We start from the raw sequence: 19,445 nt of genomic DNA on the forward strand, positions 1-19,445 counted from the left end.
TGGCACTACTGGTATCCAAATCACTTTTTGAAGGGCTACTCTTCACCATGAGCACTCTCAATCTGTAAGTTCTTCTGGCCTGTCTGTGTCCTCCAAGCAGTAAAGAGGCCCAGGTGAGGGCACTGATCCCACTGTGCACTGTTAACACAGGAAGCCTGTGAGTGCTGGTGGCACATGGCTCAGCTGGCCACACATGCAGAGGTTGGAGAAGGTGCAGTGACCTGGAAGTGAGTGCTCTATGATGAAATGAAGTCTGAAGACAGGTGTTTTCCCTGGCATTGCCTTAGGCCCCCCACACACTCAGGCCTAGGAAAGGCTGCTTTCTTCCTGCCTGGGTTCCAGGGGTTCCTGCCATACTTTCTCCTGGATGCTTAATCTCTATCTCCCATATAAAACCCAAATCTGATGCTGAGAAAGTCAAAGAGCATATACCCTCACAAAACCCTGCTGCTGTTCAGGTTAACTGAGTCCTGAGTGAGGGGGTAATGGGCAGGGGCTGGAGTTGTTAGATGCCAAACACAGAGCTGCCAGGCCAGTCTCACCATTGGATGTAACTGCCTGCTCTAACTCTCATTTAACTTTTAGCTCTAATTTAACTCAACAGTACTTTGTTAACTTGCTATTCCCTAAATTAATCTGGAATAGAACAAGATGAAGCTGAAGTACATGTGTACAGTTCAGCACCCCAGGATTATCAGGAAGTCTGGTGAATGCTCCACATAAACACTGACTATGAAATGATGCTTTCCATGTCTAAGAGAGGTCAGTTGCCTTCTTCTTGGATATAGATACTCAAATCTAAATGTGATCTCAATAAATCAAACTTTGATCTCCATAATTCTATATATTAAAAACATAAGCACAATAAGGAAATGCCTCTTGTAATGGCTGATGTTATCTCCCACCTTCTTCCTTGTCTTCTTTTGTGGTACTAGGGATTAAGGGGGCTTTACATCTAGCCCTTATTTTATTTTTAATTTTGACCAGGTTCTTACTAAATTACTAAGCTGCCACTTCTTTTTTTTTTTTAACCTGGGTTTCACCCAATTCCTGTCAATTCCCATCACACACACATAACGTGTGGCAAAGGGAACTTCATAACATACTACACATACACTTGAGTCCTCCCACTCCTGTAATGCTGTGCCCATGGATTAAGGGAGTCACTGCTCTGCAGGAGGCTCATACATACCCCAAGAGTTGTGTTCTGCTTGTTGTAGCCAGCAAAGTGAAGGATGCTCTCAGTAGCCATGGCCAACCCTGTGTGCTGGGACAGTCCTGATACCCAGTTCTGATGTTTGTTCAGGTATTCCTGAAACAGGAAGAAAACATGCTATTTCACATAGAGGGAAAAATAAAACTTAAAAATAAGGTGTGGAGTACAAACAAAAATATCTGGGTATAATGGCACACCCCTATAATGCCAGCACTTTGGAGGCTGAGGCAGGAGGATCACTGCAAGTTCAAGGCCAACCTAGGCTACAAAATGAGTTAGTTCAAGGCCAACTTGAACATAGCAAAACTCTGTCTCAAAAAGACAAACAAACAAACAGTAAGATGTGCAGTAACAGAGGAAGCACTAAGTTTCAGTGTTGCATCTGCACCTCACTCCCCAATGGTGAGACAGTCAGTAAGGTCAAGACTGGCTGCTGCTCATCTATGAATGATGGCAAGGCCCAAGTCCCAGAGCTGCTGTCACATGATATGTGCACTTTCCCATAGTTAAGGGAGATGATCACTCGTTACTGAGCATCTACCACTTACAAGAGCTATGTTGGCTGCTGGGGACAAGCTGTAAGCTCTTGGTCTTGTGGACAGTGTGCAGCATTGTGGGCTGCAGCCTGCATACAGGCCTTGGTCATTGTCACAGCATCCTTGCTGCCCAAAGCAGCAGAGACAGACACCAAAAGCCCAGGACAAGAACCTGGGCTCCCCTGGATGGCCACTGGAGGAGGTGTTGTGGGCAAAGGGACCCCTGGCTGAGCCCAGAGGTAGAAGGTCGGCCTCCTGCTCTGGGGACCACAGGAGCTCATATCACTATAGCACCACCTATAGGAGGAAAGTTATGGGGTGGGGGGCAGGGTTTGGGAGGCTCTGGGCTAACAGAAACTTAACTCCCCATAGAAAAATACACATGACATGTACACACAAAACTATGCCACAGAAATCCATTCACAGACCCCATGGTTATGTAGAATAGTTAATGATCAAGTTTAAAAGGAAGTACACACACACAAAGGAAGTACACTGACCAGCTCTGCTATTAAAACTGGACCACTGTGTTGGGCACAGATGAGGGTAGACAGGAATTCTGAGGGTGGAGCGATGGGGGAGGAGAGATTGAGCAATGAGAGCTGTGTGATAGTGGGAGTTCAGAAAGGGTTGACTGCTGTGGAAAAGCAAAGTGGGGTCAGGGTGGATGCCAAGGGGGTACCTGGGGAAACAGCACTTCAAGTTCTAACATTTTCCACTTCTTTTCTAGGACAGGTTTACCTGAGAAAATGCTAGGGAAAACAAAAACTGTTCTCTACTGACTTTGTCAACTAAATCTTTTAGGAATTAAAGGGCTTTTCTCTTCTTTAGATTGCAGCCTACATGAAATAACAGCAACCAGACATTTCCTAAATATTAATAGTTGGAAAAGCTGCCACAGTTTGAAGAGTTCCAGTGTGCAAATTGAAAGCTACAAGGTATCAAATGATGGGGTGGCTTATTAACTAGGCCCAGTGGCTTTGTGCAGCTTAGCCTGTGGGTCCACTGGTCCCACCCCACCTCCATGCTGTTTAATTCCTTTGCAGAGAAAGGAAACTCACAGCAATCCTAGACACAGACCCCATGTTCAATGTACAATGCATTTCCAAACAGCCTTAAAGCCTCCTGGAGCTGGCTGCTCTACTGTTCCTGGATTCCACACCCAGAAACTATTTTTATGTTCTTCTTCTTTTTTTTTTTTTTTTTTTTTTTTTTGAGTTGGGATCTCACTATGTTACCCAGGTTGACCTCAAACTTGCAACCTTCCTGTCTCAACCTCCCAATTAATTGGTATTATAGGCATAAGCTATCAGGCCCAGACTCTAAAACATTTTTTGAATTGGTCTTGAAATGTAAGATCAATTTCTCAAGCTCCTCTCAACACACCTGCTCTTTACTAACCTAGATTCCTACTAGTGGTTTTTTTCTTATCTTTGGTCTGCCTCACACATTTTGTGTGAGGTACTAGTGATTGGACCCAGGTTTTCTATACCCTAGCTGTTTTATTTATTTTGAGACAGGTTCTCAGTAAGTCACTGAATTTTTTGGGGCGGGTATTGGAGATCAAATTCACAACCTCAGTACTTCCCAGGCTGGCCCTTGTGTTGCTGAGCTATGTCACCAGCCCTAATAAGTCACTAAATTGCCCAGGCTGGGCTTGAACTTTTGATCCTCCTGCCTCATTATTAGAGGTATGCACCACCACATCCAGCTTTTTGACCCCCTTTTACTCTCACATATTGTGGCATTTTTGTTTTGTCTGTTCGACTGTCTCTAGAACACTGGCTCACCTTTCAGTCATCCACATTTACAAGCCAGTACTTTTGTCTGAAAAAAAAACTCACATGTACCTACTCACGTACCTACATAGTCTTTTTCCAGGAAAAGCTTTACTAGGACACAGGTCCCTGATTCTACGTAAGGTGCACTTAATGCACTCAGCTTTCACACCTCTTCTACCTCCTTGTGGCCTCTCTGTCCACCACACGGCCTCCACTCATCTCACAAGCAGCCTCAAGTCCTGCCACAGACTTGGCACCTCATCTGGCTTAGATGGTCAGGTCTGAGCCTGCCCATGCTGGTGGCCACCTCTTCTCCTGCTGCCCTGTCCAGCACAGTCACTGATCAATGCTTCTAACAGAATAGCACAGTGAGGTCCTAGTATTGGGTATCCAGTACTGTCAGGCTCTAAACTTGACTAATATTCTTGGTCTCTGTTTATTTATCCTAGTGCCATTTGTATTTTGAGTTCACTGTGCTTGTGCAAAAGCTCTCTACACTGCTTAAAGGAGCCTATTGAGATTGCCTACATGTAACAGTACTCCACAATGAATGTAATTATTACGTATTGCAAACATGTATTAAACAAAATAAAAAATGATAAACACACACAAACATTGTCTTTTGATGATTTCAAGAAAGTACCTGTAGGTGGGACTTGGTGACCGTGGGTGCCCACTTCATGGCCTCCTGTAGGATCATTCCACAGCGTGCAGCAAAGTCCTTCACAATGCTCTGGAAGTAGGCGACAATGCTTTTTAAAAACTGAAGTCAGACTATCCGGACTGCTATACTTACTGACATGGGCTGAATTGCTTCTTTCCCCAAAAGATCAATGTTCATAAAACCCTAACTCCCAGAATGGTCATAAGATCAATGTTCATAAAACCCTAACTCCCAGAATAAAACTGCATTTGAAGATGGGACTTTGAAAGAGGCAACTAAATTTAAAAAGGCCTCGGGAATGGTCTCTAGTCTAATCTGGCTGGTATTCTTGTGAGAAGAGAAAATATGGACACCCAGATATAACAGGAATACATGCTCACAGATAGATCACGGAAGGACATACTGTAGTTAGAGGGCAGCCAACTCTGCAGACACCTTGATCTTGGACTTCAAGCACTCACAACCATGAGGAAATAATTTTCTGTTCCTTAAGCTATCCACTCTATATTACCTGGCACTGAACTATTAGTAGCCCTAATAGTCAGGTAATATATTACCTGAACTATTAGTAGCCCTAATAGTTCATGTTCTAACACCAAGGCTCCAGAGGACAGGAAGTCACATACACTGTGGTCTGTAATTCTTGCTCAAGGCTATGTGGCAGGACCTAAATCATGGAGCCACAGTGTGATACATCCTGCGTCAGTAACTGAAGGGCAGGTTGTCGTTGGTGGCAAATATCCTCACATGCACCGTATCACTATACAAGAACTCCCCAGAGACGATGGTCTGGCTCCTGCTCAGATTAACAGCTGAGTTAGGCTATGTCCTGCTCCAGGCTGAAGGAGCTTGGAGCTGAGCTGAGATGAGCTGAGTTGAGATGAGCTTTTGTCCTGCCACAGGAGGGGTTCTGAGTTAACTGAGTCAGGGAGAGGAGACACTCAGTTCCTTATTTGGAGTTACTTACTCTGCCTGTTGGTCAACACCAAAGCCATGTCACTCATTTACCACAATAGCAAAGGTGGTATGTTTTCAAGTGAATGTGTCTGTAAATCACAGGTGAAGAGGCAGACAAGGCTAGTGCTATTCCCTGCCCTCTGCGCAGGACCCCAATGTTGATCAGTTTCCTCACCACAGGGACAGAAGGATCCAGTAGTTGAGTACTTGTCCTGATATACTTAGGGAATAGCGAATACTTAGTGAAAACGGCCCTCAGTGTAGGGACCAGGTGGGGCCTACCTCTCGGGCTTCATATGTGTCAGGAACCGTGATCCGATAGGGTGCATCCGGGATGTCATAGTAGGGTTGGTCCTTATGAATATCCTGCAAACACAGTAACAGTCCTCTTCCAATGTACCTTTCTGCAATGGTTGTGGCCAAGTCTCTGACCAAGGGCAGCAGTACACTTGCCACCCCTTACCACCAGTGTCCCATACACAATGGTTCTCCAGACCTGGTACTGCTTACTGGGAAATACCAGGCAGGATTTGGGCTACTACCCACTCTGCCATGAGCAAATTCATCACTTACAGCATAAATTAGTCTCAGGCAATCACTACAGGAACACCTAATAACACAGGAAGACAGGATGCACTGGGAAGCCCAAGGTCGCTCAGGATACTCACAGCACTCAGCGACAGGGACAGAGTCTGCAGGATGTCCAGCATAGTCTTCAGTACAGTCCCACTCCAGAGCAAGTGGGGAAACCTACATTGAAAGCAGGCTCTCAGGGTCCAGGAATCAAGCTTTCCCAGGTGCCTAGCCTGCCCTGGTGGGGGTGGGGATAATGGGGGTGGACACCTCAGTCACCTTCCCCTGCACCAGCACAAGCCATATCTGCTCATGGCTGCTGAAGGTAGCACATTAGCACACCCCTCAGGCAGGCACCAGCCCTCACCAGGCTCTCACAGGAAGTGGACAGTACCTGGTCAGAATTAATTCCGAGGCCCAGCAAGTCCCATTCCTCAGAGCCAGACACACTCCAAGTGGCCTACCTCAACTCTTGATAATAACCGGCTGTCCTAGTTACACTAGTCAGGCCTTACCCTCTCTTTCCAAAGGAACAGTAATTAGGTAATTATTAGTAATCAGCTAGGGTTTCCTCACTTTCTCACATCATGGCACAAATAGAAAATGTGTGCATGTTACCCTAGGTTAATGATAGTGAACATTTTAGAGCTTTCAATGATACAAATGGCCTGCTGTGGCATGTGCCACAGGTTTGCCACCACTGCCTAGAGTAAAGAGAAAAAGCAACTAAAAGTAACAGGTGAGGATTCTGATGGCCCAGGACTAGAGGAGCAGCACCTTTGTGCAAACCTTAAACATTCATGGCCCACTGCTCAAAAACCCTGACTCAGACCCGTGCCACATGTGTGTAGGACTTGCTCTGGTTCTTTTTTTTTCTTTTTGAGACAGGATCTCACTATGCAGTTCAGGCTGGCCTTAAGCTGATTTTTTTAAAGCCCAGTCAGGTCTTGAATTTGCAACAATCCTCCTGCCTCAGCCTCCCAAGTGCTGGGATTGTTCTGGTTCTTGTAGCTCCTGACTGGCTTCTGCACCTCAGATGTTGCAGATACTTGGACCAAGCATGATAGATCTGTGGCAAGCTCCCAAAGCCCTGGACCTTTAGGGAATTGCAGGCAGGCTTATATACTACCAATGCCTTCACACCTCAGAGAGGGTAGAGCAGATCACCTGTGAAAGTTCTCATCGGAGTGGGGATATGTCCCAAGAGAGTATGCTTTGGTTCCCACCACACAGATAGAAAGAAAAGGTCGGTCTGCACTTTGCTCCTGAGAAGCCTACAGTTTACTCACTGTACTTAGCGAATGGTGACTGGACCCCAGGCTAAGACAGAATAGGATGGATCTTCCCATCATAGGTGGGATTAGAGGCACAAGGAGACGACTCCTATCAGCAAGAGAGGTACTGTAAAAATCCTCACCAGGCATGATGGTATACAACTATAACCCCAGCACACAGGTGGCTGATATAGGAGTGTTGTGAGTTCAAAGCCAGCGTGGGCTACATACTAAGCTCAAGGCTGGCCTGCACTATTACAGACTCTCCCCACAAAATCTCAATAGTTCAGAATTAACAGAGGTTTCTGGAGTAAATTCAGACTCTGAAGCAAACTCACTGACATTCTGTGGAAGGCTACATCACCCTTGAAAGTTTTTGTTCTAACTCCATTGTCTTCTGGATTGATGATGTAAGGATGAGCTCCCTTCACCCAAATCACAAACATTCACATAGAAGCACCAGTGGGAAATGGAACTCACTTGTCCACCAGACCAGAAAGGTACTTGTCCGCCACCCTCCTTATCCTCTTGTGAATGTGGTTGAAGTTCACCAGCAGAAACTGAGCATGTCGCTCCAGCTCCTCTTCATTTTCTTTTGTCTTGGCCTAGAGTTAGAAAAGAAGAGAGAATAGTAGCCCTGTGCGCTTCTCTACAGCAGGTGCTCACCCATCCTCTGAAGAGGCTTACTTTATCTGCCATCATGTTCAGGAAGGCATCAAACACTTTGTCTGCGACAGCAATCACACATTGCATCATCCCTGAAACAAAAAGGTTTCCATGGATCAGGCACAGCCACTCTAGTGTTGAACTCAAAGACTCAAGAGATCCTTCCACCTCAGCCTCCCAAGTAACTAGGAATACAGGCTCACAACGCCATGTTTGCTTTTGAATGATTCTAGACTTACAGCCAAGTGCAGAGACAGCAGTTCCATGCCCCCTTCACTGGTTTTCCTGTATATTAACATCTGCTATACAATCAGGTTGAATTTGGATGAACACAGATAAAACTGCTACTTAAATGTGAGGCATTATCTGAACTTCTCAGTTCTCCCACTCATGTTCCTTTTCTTTCTTTCTTTCTTTTTTTTTTTTTTTTTTTTTTGCGGTACCGGGGATTGAACTTACGACCTCGCACTTGCCAGGCAGGCGCTTATGCCGCTGAGCTAAATCCCCGGCCCTCATGTTCCTTTTCTGTTATAGGATTCAACTCTGGATACCACAAGGGATTTGCTCATCACTTCTAATCTGTGTTGATTCTTGGTCTGTCTTTGAACTTCATGATCGTGGTACTTTTGAAGGTCACAGATATTTTAAGTATCTGATACTTGCTCGTGATTAGACAAGGATCTTAGAGACTTCACTTCTATAGTCATATCAGATAAAGGGCCTATGATATTCATATCTTTATCATGATTGTACTTAACCTTGATCACTTGGTTTGAGTGACTATTTTTCCCTTTCAATGCTAGAATTGAGCCAACAAACTCACACTTGGGATCGGGAATTAAGTACCATCTCCTGAAGAGGATTTGCAGATGACACTTAAAAATCACAATAACTGATTAATAATTAGAAAAAATACTTTGAGATCATATAGACATCCAGTCTCTCTTAAAAATTTTGCCCACTAACTTTAGCATCCCTCTATAGATTCTGCCTATAGTAGTTACTTTTGCTGTCAGGAGGATTTCCTATTTCCCCTGCTCATTCTACTTTTGTTAACTGGATTGTGTAAGGAAAGGTTGTCCCTACTTCCTTTTTATTCAATAATCTGTTCAGCATGGACTCAATACTTATTGTACTCATTAGGTTAACTATTTTGTAGTTCAAATCATTCTAATTGAAGCTCTCAGGTAGGTTCCTATGTCCTGACATGTCTCTTATTAATTCTGTCTTTTCCTCTTTCTTGGCACATCCTTACTTCATGGTTCAGGCTGAGCAATCCTAATCTGAAAATCTGAAACACTACCAAAAACAAATGAAAAGCTACAAAATCTGAACATTGTAAGGGCCAACATGAGATTCAAAAACTTGCAGAGGTAAGCTGGTCACAGTGGTGCACACCTGTAATCCTAGCACTGTGAGAGGCTGAAGCAGAAGAATAGCAGGTTTAGCGGGGAGTGGTAATCCTAGCACTCAAAAGGCTGAGCAGGAGGATCGTTGTAAGTTCGAGACCAGCCTGGGCTACAAAGTGAGCCTAAGGCCAGCCTGAACTGCACAGTGAGACCTTGTCTCAAAAAGACCAAAAAAAAAAAAGAAAGAAAGAAAGAAAAGAAAAGAAAAAAGAATAGCAGGTTTGAGTCCAACCGGGGCAACTTAGTAACTTGGTGAGAGCTTTTGTCAAAATTTAAAAAGGGATGGAGATGTAGCTCAGTGAAAAGGCCCTGGCTTCAATCCCTACCATTCAAGCCATTATCACATGCACATATACACAAAAAAATCCTATAGTTTACACATTCCAGATGTTGGATTTTTGGATAAGGGTGCTAAACCAGTAAAGTCTATGCAAATATTGCAAAATGCAAAAATTCTGAAATCTGTAACATTTCTGGTTCCATGTATTTTGGGTGAGGAGTACTTAATCTGTTCTACAAAGTATTCCAAGCTCATTTTTGTATTTTCCTTAACTTATCCCTCCCTGGAGTCAACTACTTGTCCACGGAGTTCTGGTTCCTTTTACTGGAGAATGACATTTAGAAACCAAGATCTGAGCATGGGTTGTGATCACTGTATCAAGGGTGCAAAGCAGGATATTAAAAAGCATCAGAATGCAGTGAGAATCACAGTATGAATGAAAGAACTATAAGAAAATGCCACTTCATCCTCCACAACACTGTCCCTTCAGCCAGTGCCTTTCAGATGGCTCAACAATAGGCAGAGAGTAAGTAGGTATCGTCAGCATTGTAACCCAGGCCTAGTACACAGCCTGAGACATACAGTCTTTTCATAGCTATTTATTTCAAAAATGAAATAAATCTCAGCACAATGGAAAGTGATTAGTGTCCTAAACAGATGCCCAAGGGTAGATAATTTTTTTTCTTTCTTTTGTGTGTTTGTCGTACTGAAAATTGAACTGAGGGCCTTCTCACTAAGTTGCCTAAGAGTAACTCAAACTGTGATCCTTCTACCCAAACTCAGAATTACAGGTGTCAACACCCCACTGAGATTTTTTTCCCTTTTCAGCCTTCTACCCTTTTTCCCTTCTTTTCTTCTTTCTTCTCTGTCTCTCTCTGTCTCTCTGTCTCTCTCTCTCTCTCTCTCTCTCTCTCTTCTGTGTTTGGTTTGGTTTTTGTTTGGTTTGGTTTGGTTTGAGACCACATACACTCAGCTGGCATCTAACTTGCAGTGATCCTCCTGCTTCAGCCTCCTGAATGCTAGAATTTCAAGCATGTTCCACCAAACCTGGCTCCTTTCCCTCGCTGGGACTGCTTTCTTGAGAACTTGTTCAGAGGTTCTAGCAGAGTACCACATCTATTCTTACACCTTGACCAAAGATCATCCTCCTCTATCTGGGAAGGTCATCCTTTTCAACCAAGTACACAACTTCAAAGAGAAGCACCTGGAGTGGTGAGGGAGGAAGCAGACTCCCACAGAGCCAGCTAGATCAGCCAAATCAACTGAGGTGATCAATGGGGTGACACATCACAGCCAGTTCATCCTTGCAACCTTGAGACTGCCTCCTTAGGAGGCTGACTTGGGGACATGAAATTTAATTTAGGCTATTTGTTTAGTATATTTTTTCATATGTAACTTTATATATGAGGTAGATAAAAAACTGAATCTCTCAGTTATTAATAAATAATCAGATAGTGGTCAAATGCCAAAAAATATCACATAGTAGTAGCTAAGGAGATTTCTGCTTTTAAAAACAGCCATATTTTTTCTTGTATCTATAGCTAGCTCCAGATTACTGGTGAACTAACTATGCAACTGGCAGGTGAGCATCAAGCTCCTGGCTGCATTTCCAGGAGACCTGGCTTACACGTGCATGGGATAGATGGAGCTCACTCCTTCAGTAAGCCGCTAAATGTGTCACATACCCTCACTCTTAGTTAAAAAAAACTCACAAATAATGTGTCTCTGATGTTGTTTCCTTCCCATCTCTTTTAGCAAAGAAAATGAAAAGTAAATTCAATAGCTGCACCCTTATTGGCTTACACTAAGTACCATGCTCAGACCCAAAACAAATGATCAATTTAAAATCAGTACTTGGGAGATTGAGACAAGTGGACCATCATGAGTTCAAGGTCAGCCTAAGCTACAATAGTGGTGAATTCAAGGCCAGCCCGCACTACAAAGTGACATCCAGTCTCAAAACAAACAAACAAAAAAGAGAACAATGTAGAAGAGGATAGCACACTGAAAAAAAATGAAGGGTGCCTGTGAAGGCAAATCATTCTAAGTACCATCTGGTCTCCTCTGATGACAGCAACAGCAACTTGGAGCACAGAGAAAAGGGTAAGTGAGACATCCAGTTTCCAAAAGGGATCTGACTCCATCTGTATTCCCTTGGAAGCTGGAAAGACGTACTAGGCTCTTAGGTCTCTCAGGGGCTGGCAGTTTCAATTTTGTTGTTGTTGTAGTTGTTTGTGACAAGATCTTGCTAGATGATTCAGGCTGGTTTTGAATTCATTTAAGTAGCTCGGGCTGGTCTACAGCTTACAGTGATTCTCCTGCCTCAGCCTCCTGAGTGCTAGGATTATAAGCAGGCACCTACACTTGACTGTTGCCACTTATTCTGCCTCGTAGAACCAGAGTCTTTGAGTGAGCCAACTGTCTAGTACAAAAGAGCAAAAAATTATTGGTTGTTCTATAAATGAGAGTTGGAGTAAGGATGAGGGGAGTAAACCCATGAATAGCAGTTGGTGGTTAATAGCATCTCTCCCCAAAGTGGTCCAAGAACATGTGCATGAGACCTATCAGCATTCCCTGAACCCCAACCCTACTCCTGCTGGGAAGAGGCATCTAGCCTCAAGCAGGCTCCCAATCCCCACACACTGCCCGCAGAGAAAGCTTCCAGAATCCTTGCATTGTCCTTCCTGGCCAGCCCAACTGGCTCATGGCTGCAGAAACAAATGCATGCACAGAATTTCCTGACTGCTGTGAAATGTGCTACAAACAACTTATTAGAAGAAAGTTTTACATGAAGCAATATTTTGACATCTCTGAGATTATTCTTAAAAATATTTCTTTAAACACTGAATTTTCACAAGAGAAAAACAGCATCTAGTATCTGGAGATAATTTTTCCACTGGCAAGAATAAGTTGATAGATTCATCAGTGTCTGATGGCTTCTGGTATAGAAAAGACTGCTCATTAATTTTTGTACTTTATTAATACCAACTTATTAACCTTAAAAACTTGTCAGCATCCCTCAAAAAATTTACCCAGTTAATCAAAATTCATAAAGTCTACCAAATTCCCTTGCATGTTTAAACATTAATTGTTTTTTTGAGACAGGGTCCTGCTATGTAGTTCAGGCTGGCCTCCCTGCTATGTAGTTGGCCTCGAACTTACAGTTTCCTGAGTGCTGGGATACAGGCATGAACCACCGTGCCTGGTAACATAATTATAAACTTAATCTAATTATTCTAAGCATTTAATTTTAAATCAGAGGTCTAATATTTTAAAATCTCTTAAGTTTTCAAAAACATCTTTTAAATCAGACTTACCTGTGCCTTTCCACTGAAACTAGTAAAAATGTTAATTCTATGCATTTTAACTTTTTTTTTTTTTGCTGACTCCATTTTATATGTCTTTTCTTCTGCTTCATCTTCTTGGTTAAATTCTTGCAAAACTCAATTTAATGCTAGCTCTTTGTAATCTTAACAAATGATAGTATAAATAGCATTTAAGAAAACCCACAGATTTTTGTGTTCAATTTGATGACTTTTACATAGTGGTAAGACTTACGCAATCACCACCAAAATAAGATACTGAACATTTGCACTAATTGAGAGTTCCTTTAAGCCTCTTTCCAGTTTTTAATCTCTTCATCTTATTCTCCTCTTCATTTTGCCTTACTAGGAGTTTTGTAATATTTTTTTTGCTTTCCTAGAGTTTCTACTAGTTTTCTGTCTTTCCAGAAATTCGATCCTCTTGGCTGAGACTTGTGACAGCTGAGGCCTTTAGTGCAATCAAGAGTCTGAGAATATGTTGCACTGTGAGACACGTGTTCTGTACAGATTTTTATATTCTGAAATATTTCCAGAAATGATGGAGGTCCTATTTGGACAGGGTCCACTGAGCCTAGTCTGCCATTCTGGCATTCCTGCTAGGACTCAAGGCTTCCTCCAATGGGAGCTCCTCCTAATTGGCATGTGGAGACCTTCATGACAACAGATGTGTTTGCAGCCAGCTCTCTGTAGAGGCTGTGGCTCACAAAGTATCTTTAACTGGCTCATCTGGGGGACTCATCTGTCCATCACCCACTGGATGTTCCACCTACTCGCTCACTCTCTGTGCCACTTCCTCTGTTGTGGTTTGGTTCTGGAATATCTCTCAAAGCTTCAAGTGCTCAGAGGCTGGGCTTGTGGGAGAGGAATGGATTAGGGAGGCATTACAGTTGACCTATTAGAGGTAGAGACCAGTTAAAGGCAGATCACTGGGAGATGACCCAATGGTGCACTTCCTTCCCTACCCCTCCTTTTTTTTTTTTTTTTTTCTTTTGGTCTTTTTCGTTTTTATCAGTACCAGGGATCGAACTCATGACTGCCTGCTTGCAAGGCAGGCGCTTATGCCGCTGAGCTAAATCCCCAGCCCTACCCTTCCTTTCTATTGCTGCCTGTTGGCAGCCATGATGTGAGCAGTGCTTCCACTGTTATGCCTCTCTGCCATGGTTTTCTTCTTCTTCTTCTTTTTTTTTCTTTTGGCTTGGCATCAACTAACCATGGACTTGTCCCCTCCTTTAAATCGTGGGTATTGGGTGCTACTGTGTCTCAGCAACAAGAAAGTGACTAAGACATCCCTTAATGCTGGTGCTAGACATTTTCGTGGACTGTGTGGTTGTCTTCTGGTGTTTCTTCTTTCCTGCTTATGCCAAGAGAAACAACTATATGGCTTCATTTCATATAGTCTTACTGGAAGAAACCAGAACTATATATAAATTTGGCCCTGTTTCTATCAGGTCACCCAGATCAAAAATACTTGGGGGAAAAATACTGCATCTGTACCAAACACATACAGGCTTTTTTCCCCTTGTTATTATTCCCTAAATAACACAGTCTAACAACTATTTACATTGTTGTACTATGTACATTACTACTGTATTATTAGTAATCTAGAGATCATTTAAAGTATATGGGGGCATGAGCATGGGTTATATGCAAATACTATGCCATTTTATATAGGACTTAAACATCCTCAGATTTTGTTATTTGTTGAAGGTCCTGAAACCAGTACCCCTTGAATACAAAGAATGATTGTAATATATATATGTGTGTGTGTGTGTGTGTATATATATATATATATATATCCTTTTTAATAATCATCTTAGACATTTTATATTATAAACTCTGCTCCTTTTATAATATCATTATGCATTCGTAGCATTCCTACTCTAAACTTGCTTCAATCAAGCAAAAATTTTAAATGCTAATATATATGTTTATATTATAATGATTTATCTACTGGGGCTCCCTTTAAATTGGCTTCTTGGTTCTCTCAGCCTGATCCTGACATTCAAAGAGCAAATGCTCTCTAGCAAAAGCAAAACATTCCAGGTCCATCAACGGCCTTCTGAGGAGCTCTGATTCCTTGCAGCAAAGGATAGTATGAGGGTTCAACAGCTGGGCTGAAGTACATCTGAATAGAGATGGCAGGGTCCTTCTGCCTTAGGGCTCCTTGCAGAAGTAGAACAGCCAGAAATACTTATGTATGTATAAACTGACATTTTTTTATTTTTATTTGTAGTACTGTGGATTGAGCACCTAAAGAGTACTGAGCTGTATCTCCAGCCCTTTTTTCTGATGCTGTCACTTGGAGGGTCTTATTAAGTTGCTCAAATTGCCCTTAAACTTGGATCCTCCTGCCTCAGCCTCCTGAGTAGCTGGGATTATAGGTATGTGACACCATTCTTGGCTATAAGACATTTTTTAAAATTGCTATTTCCAATGTAGCATGTAGTTTCATAACTTTATTTTCATTGTGTAGACAGAAAATAGGAAGTACTACTTGCTTTTATTCTCTTATAGATCAATTCGTCATGAGACTACCAAAATAATGAACTTACCAGATTTGTCTTTCTGAATAGCTTTATCCTCAAAGTAGCAGAACATTACCTGGAATCGATCAGGATCTGTTGAACGTAGTACCCTAATATGGAGAACAGCTTTAACTAATTTGGAAAAATCCAGGTCCTTCCTATCACAAGAGACTGGAACTGATATGGATATCGTAGAGTATGGACACCCTCTGCCATTTACAAGGGACTTGGACTTTCCTTGGTGGGGGGTGATGTATGTATACCATCTATCCTAACATTCTCATATTTTTCAGCCCAAGAATCCCACATATCAAGGGTTGTGCACAAGAATTCCTAGTAACAGTGCTGACTGCAATACCCAAAAAGGAAACCATCTAAATGCCCACTGATAGAAAACTGGTCAGATAACTCAAAAGCACAGCCATTCAATGATATATCACACTTCCACTAAAACAAGAGGCAGTCCTGTATGTGCTGCTACAGGAAAACATCCAAGACATATCACTAAGTTAGAAAAGCAAACAGGTACAGCACAATACTAACGGTAGGCAGGTTTCCTAAAGGCCTTTTGCATTTGTTGAATATAGGTTTGCCCTTGCACAAAAAATGTGTAGAGGTTCTGCATAGTAGGAATGAGGGGCTGGCAAGAGCCTAGGAAAGTGAGATTTCCATTTTTTCACCTGTAAATTCTTCTGTACCATTTGTTGGTTTCATTTTTCTCTTTTTCACTCTGTGCATCATGGGCTTTTTAAATAGTAAAATATATCATGGGGGGATATATGAACAAAACATACACACTGAAACCCCTTCTAAAAGTGTGAAACTGGGACGGAATGGCAGAGCCAGGGGACAATGGAGAAGTGTGGAAATAAAGTATATCATGTGCATGCATGAATCTGCAAAAATGAAACTCACCTGTATAACCAAAAAAAAAAAAAAATGTTTAAAAACCCAGATAAAGTTTTCATAGTAAAACAGACTTACTAATAAAATATTTTCATGCATGAAGAAAAGAGCATGAAAGGCTCTGTAGGCAAGAAAGAGCAAAGGAAAAAAATATTTAACCTTCAGAAAAAAGGAAGAAAAGAAATTCATGTGCTTGTCCAACAGTTGCTTTAGAGAGCCATTCAGTGTTTTGGAAGCTCCCCTCAAAAGCAGGAGCTTGGAGTACATGGCCAAGGCTTCCACATTCGCCTCTCAAGCAGTTGCATCCACGATGTGCTCCAGGGGCTCTAAGCCTGCATTCTTGGGTGCTCACATGCATATGACTTTTACTTAACTTCTCACATTTTCCCCTGTATTGTGTTTAAAGTTTTCTTCAATACCAGTGGTTGGGAATCTAATCCAAATTCTTGAATAAAGGCTTCAGGGTTGCTTCTCTATGCTAAAATAGGGGTCTCAGGAACCTGCTGGTAGTCCAGAGTCCTGAGATCCTGAAAATTCTCAGGCATACTTTCAGGGAAGTGGGAGACAGTTCTTCTAGTCACATACACTAGCATTAAAATTACTAGTGGTTTCTTTTGGTTTTTTTTTGGGGGGGGGGTTGCCTGTTTTTTCTTTGAAAATGTACCTTTTGTTGGGGGGAAAAATACTGGAAAGAGCCAAACTAACATTCTACAGGGGATGATGGTGACATCAATAATTTTTGCTCCTCCAATTATCTGGCTGCTTCTTCTGGTCTTCATGTACAAGAGGTAGCAATGCTTAAGAGATCTCTTGGGTTTCAATTCACATCAAGGTTTATCATCTTGGGCCATTTACTTAACTTGTCTCAGTTTCTTATCTGTAAATGGATATATAATAGGACCAATCTATAGGTTTGTTGCACAGGGTTGTAAACTTAGCCCAGTACCTGGCATAGCAGAAGTACTCAATTCATGTCAGCTATGGCCATTATCATGACAGCAATTGTAAGTCACAGCAGTCACAGTGGTTAGTAGTAACAGCTACATCCTGCGCATCAGATCATCAGTAGCACTATTTTAGAGACTGATTGGTCCTATATCACACTAGTTATTTGCACTCAGCTGTGGTCTTGAAAACCAGCTCAGTGAGCATCCTGGGACCCTTCTCAATGAGGGCTGCTCCCCAGAGGGACGTCCAATCAGGTCATGGACTAAGTTTGTACTGTCAATTAAGACCACTCAGAAGCTTTCTTCCTATGAGAGAAAGAGGGATGATAATGGAATTTGGATGTGAGATGTTTCATTAGACATAGCATTTGTGCACATGAAAGAGGGCACAAGAGACAAGCAAAGTGTATTCTGTTAGTACGCTTTCTTTGAGGGGTCACTATGCAATTTAGGCTGGCCTTGAACTCACTATTTAGCCCAGTTTGGAATAGAACTCATGGCAATCTTCTGCCTCAAGCCTCCCAAGTGCTGGAATGGTCCATTAGTATGCTTTTTTAAAAAGCTTTCACATCTTGGAAGGAGTTGAAAAACATTCTCATGTGTAGAAAAGCACAAAAAATGTAAAACTCTGCTCTAACACAGATGGGCAGGACGTAGAGGCTCACGTACCGCATATATTCCAGCCGATACACAGACAACAGGTATGTTGACATGGCAAAGTCCAGCTTGTTGATAAGAGCAGACACTTCAGGAGGAGGGTCCAGCAGGTTGATGATTGTGCTTCGAAGTTCACTCAGCTCAGCCTAGAGGGAAAGAAACATTCCCAGACTCATGAGGGTATCTTCTTAGGACAGAGGCACCCTTGAGGATGGCAACACGTGTTCATAAGAACACTAAAAGGGTTTGGAGTGATCACTACACAAAGTTTGGTAAAAGTGAGAGGAGAATCCTTACAGGGGTGACTGTGTCATTTTTCATGGCTGAGTTGTACTGGAGAACTGACCGCAGAGGCTCTTTGCTAGGAAAGGTGAGCAGAGGAGACTTGGTGGCTATTTCACAGACCCCCTCATACCATTCTTCTGGCCACAGTCCTGCAAGAGAGTGAATATAAATGAGCAAGGGTGAGGGGTTTAGCTCAATGGTAAAATGCTTGACCAGCACATGTGAGGCCTTAGGTGCAGCCACTAAAGGAGAGAGAGAAAGAGACAGAGAGACACAGAGAGACAGAAATACAGAGAGAGATAGACAGACAGATAGACAGACAGAAAGAGAGAGGCTCAGTTGAGAAGCATTGCACTAGCACTGACTTTCTGGAGTCTTGGATCCTTTGTTTGGCATCATTATCCTAAGAGCCAGGTGTGGTAGCACATGCCTGTGATACCAGCACTCAGGGGGGTTGAAGCAACAGGACTGCCAGTTTGAGCTCAATCCTGGGCAAATTAGCAATTTAGTGAAACCTTGTCTCAAAATTTAAAAGGGGGCTTCAGGTGGGTTCCCAATTCCAACTATAATATGTCTATCTTGAAGGTTCACACTACTTTCTTTGAGTGTATACACACCCCTTTATACCTCTTATATAATCCCTTTATACCTCTTAAAAACCTCACGTTCCCTCTGGGAAGTGTAATGTTTATAAATACTTGTAGAAAGAAATAGTTGCATTGGACTCACTTTGAATGTGGTTGCTCTCGTAATTGGATGAGCCCCATCTTACCTGTTTCCCTTCTCCACCCTCTCTTCCCCAAGAGAGATCAGCTCCCTACCTGAGCCCTCCACGGCGAATCCCATCAGTACAGAGTACAGCCAGAAGTCCCGGAAGAGCTTCTGTAACCGAGGCTTAGCTTCCTTGATGGGTGGCAATCGTCGGGTAAGCTGATATGCCAAAGAGAGAGAACAGAAGTTATTTTTGCTCATAACATCCTAATACAAGTTAATATAGAATCAAGCACAGATTCACTCTTCAAGTGCATCCTCAGAGACTCAAGCAGTCAGGATAGGTAGGAAAAGGCACAATGAGCTGTTGCTACTGCCTCTCAATAATTTCATCAATTAGTAGTTAATTCATTCACTCATTGATTATCTAGCACAGCAAGGATTGTGACTGGGAGTTAAAAGCCCTATTCTTGCAGTCTAAGGGTTTTCTGTCTGGTTGGGAGACAGGTGGACAAATAATCACAGCAGGGTAAAGTTCCCAGAAAAGCTGTTAATGGGTTTCAGAGTAAAATCGGAGCCAGAAAGAAAAGAAAAACCTGTCCTATCATCAGGAGAACCAGGTCCAAAGCCTAGAGGGCATGGAGTGTGTAATGAGCAGGGGGGTAGTGCCAGGAAGAAGGAATGTAACCTGAGTGGCTAGAGATATTGTGAGAAATCTTGTGGATAGAGCACAAG

The 19,445-nt window shown here is 42.6% G+C and overlaps 1 protein-coding gene across 1 annotated transcript in view; it reads right to left on the minus strand.

Annotated features, from left to right (window-relative positions):
* Window positions 1-19,445, minus strand: part of Pi4ka (phosphatidylinositol 4-kinase alpha) — a 148,211-nt gene that overhangs the window by 34,500 nt on the left and 94,266 nt on the right. Inside the window, exons 20-29 of the mRNA XM_063226035.1 lie at window positions 18,821-18,929; window positions 18,012-18,148; window positions 17,727-17,860; window positions 15,232-15,314; window positions 7,689-7,759; window positions 7,482-7,606; window positions 5,823-5,904; window positions 5,437-5,520; window positions 4,177-4,266; window positions 1,193-1,312 (exon numbers count right to left, since the gene is read on the minus strand). Of these exons, the coding sequence (XP_063082105.1) occupies window positions 1,193-1,312; window positions 4,177-4,266; window positions 5,437-5,520; window positions 5,823-5,904; window positions 7,482-7,606; window positions 7,689-7,759; window positions 15,232-15,314; window positions 17,727-17,860; window positions 18,012-18,148; window positions 18,821-18,929 (1,035 nt within the window). The remainder of the gene's footprint in view (window positions 1-1,192; window positions 1,313-4,176; window positions 4,267-5,436; window positions 5,521-5,822; window positions 5,905-7,481; window positions 7,607-7,688; window positions 7,760-15,231; window positions 15,315-17,726; window positions 17,861-18,011; window positions 18,149-18,820; window positions 18,930-19,445) is intronic.

This window comes from Cavia porcellus, unplaced genomic scaffold (genome assembly GCF_034190915.1).
Source record: "Cavia porcellus strain 051 isolate PalLab524CR breed Dunkin Hartley unplaced genomic scaffold, mCavPor4.1 scaffold_16, whole genome shotgun sequence".
Lineage (NCBI taxonomy): Eukaryota > Metazoa > Chordata > Mammalia > Rodentia > Caviidae > Cavia > Cavia porcellus.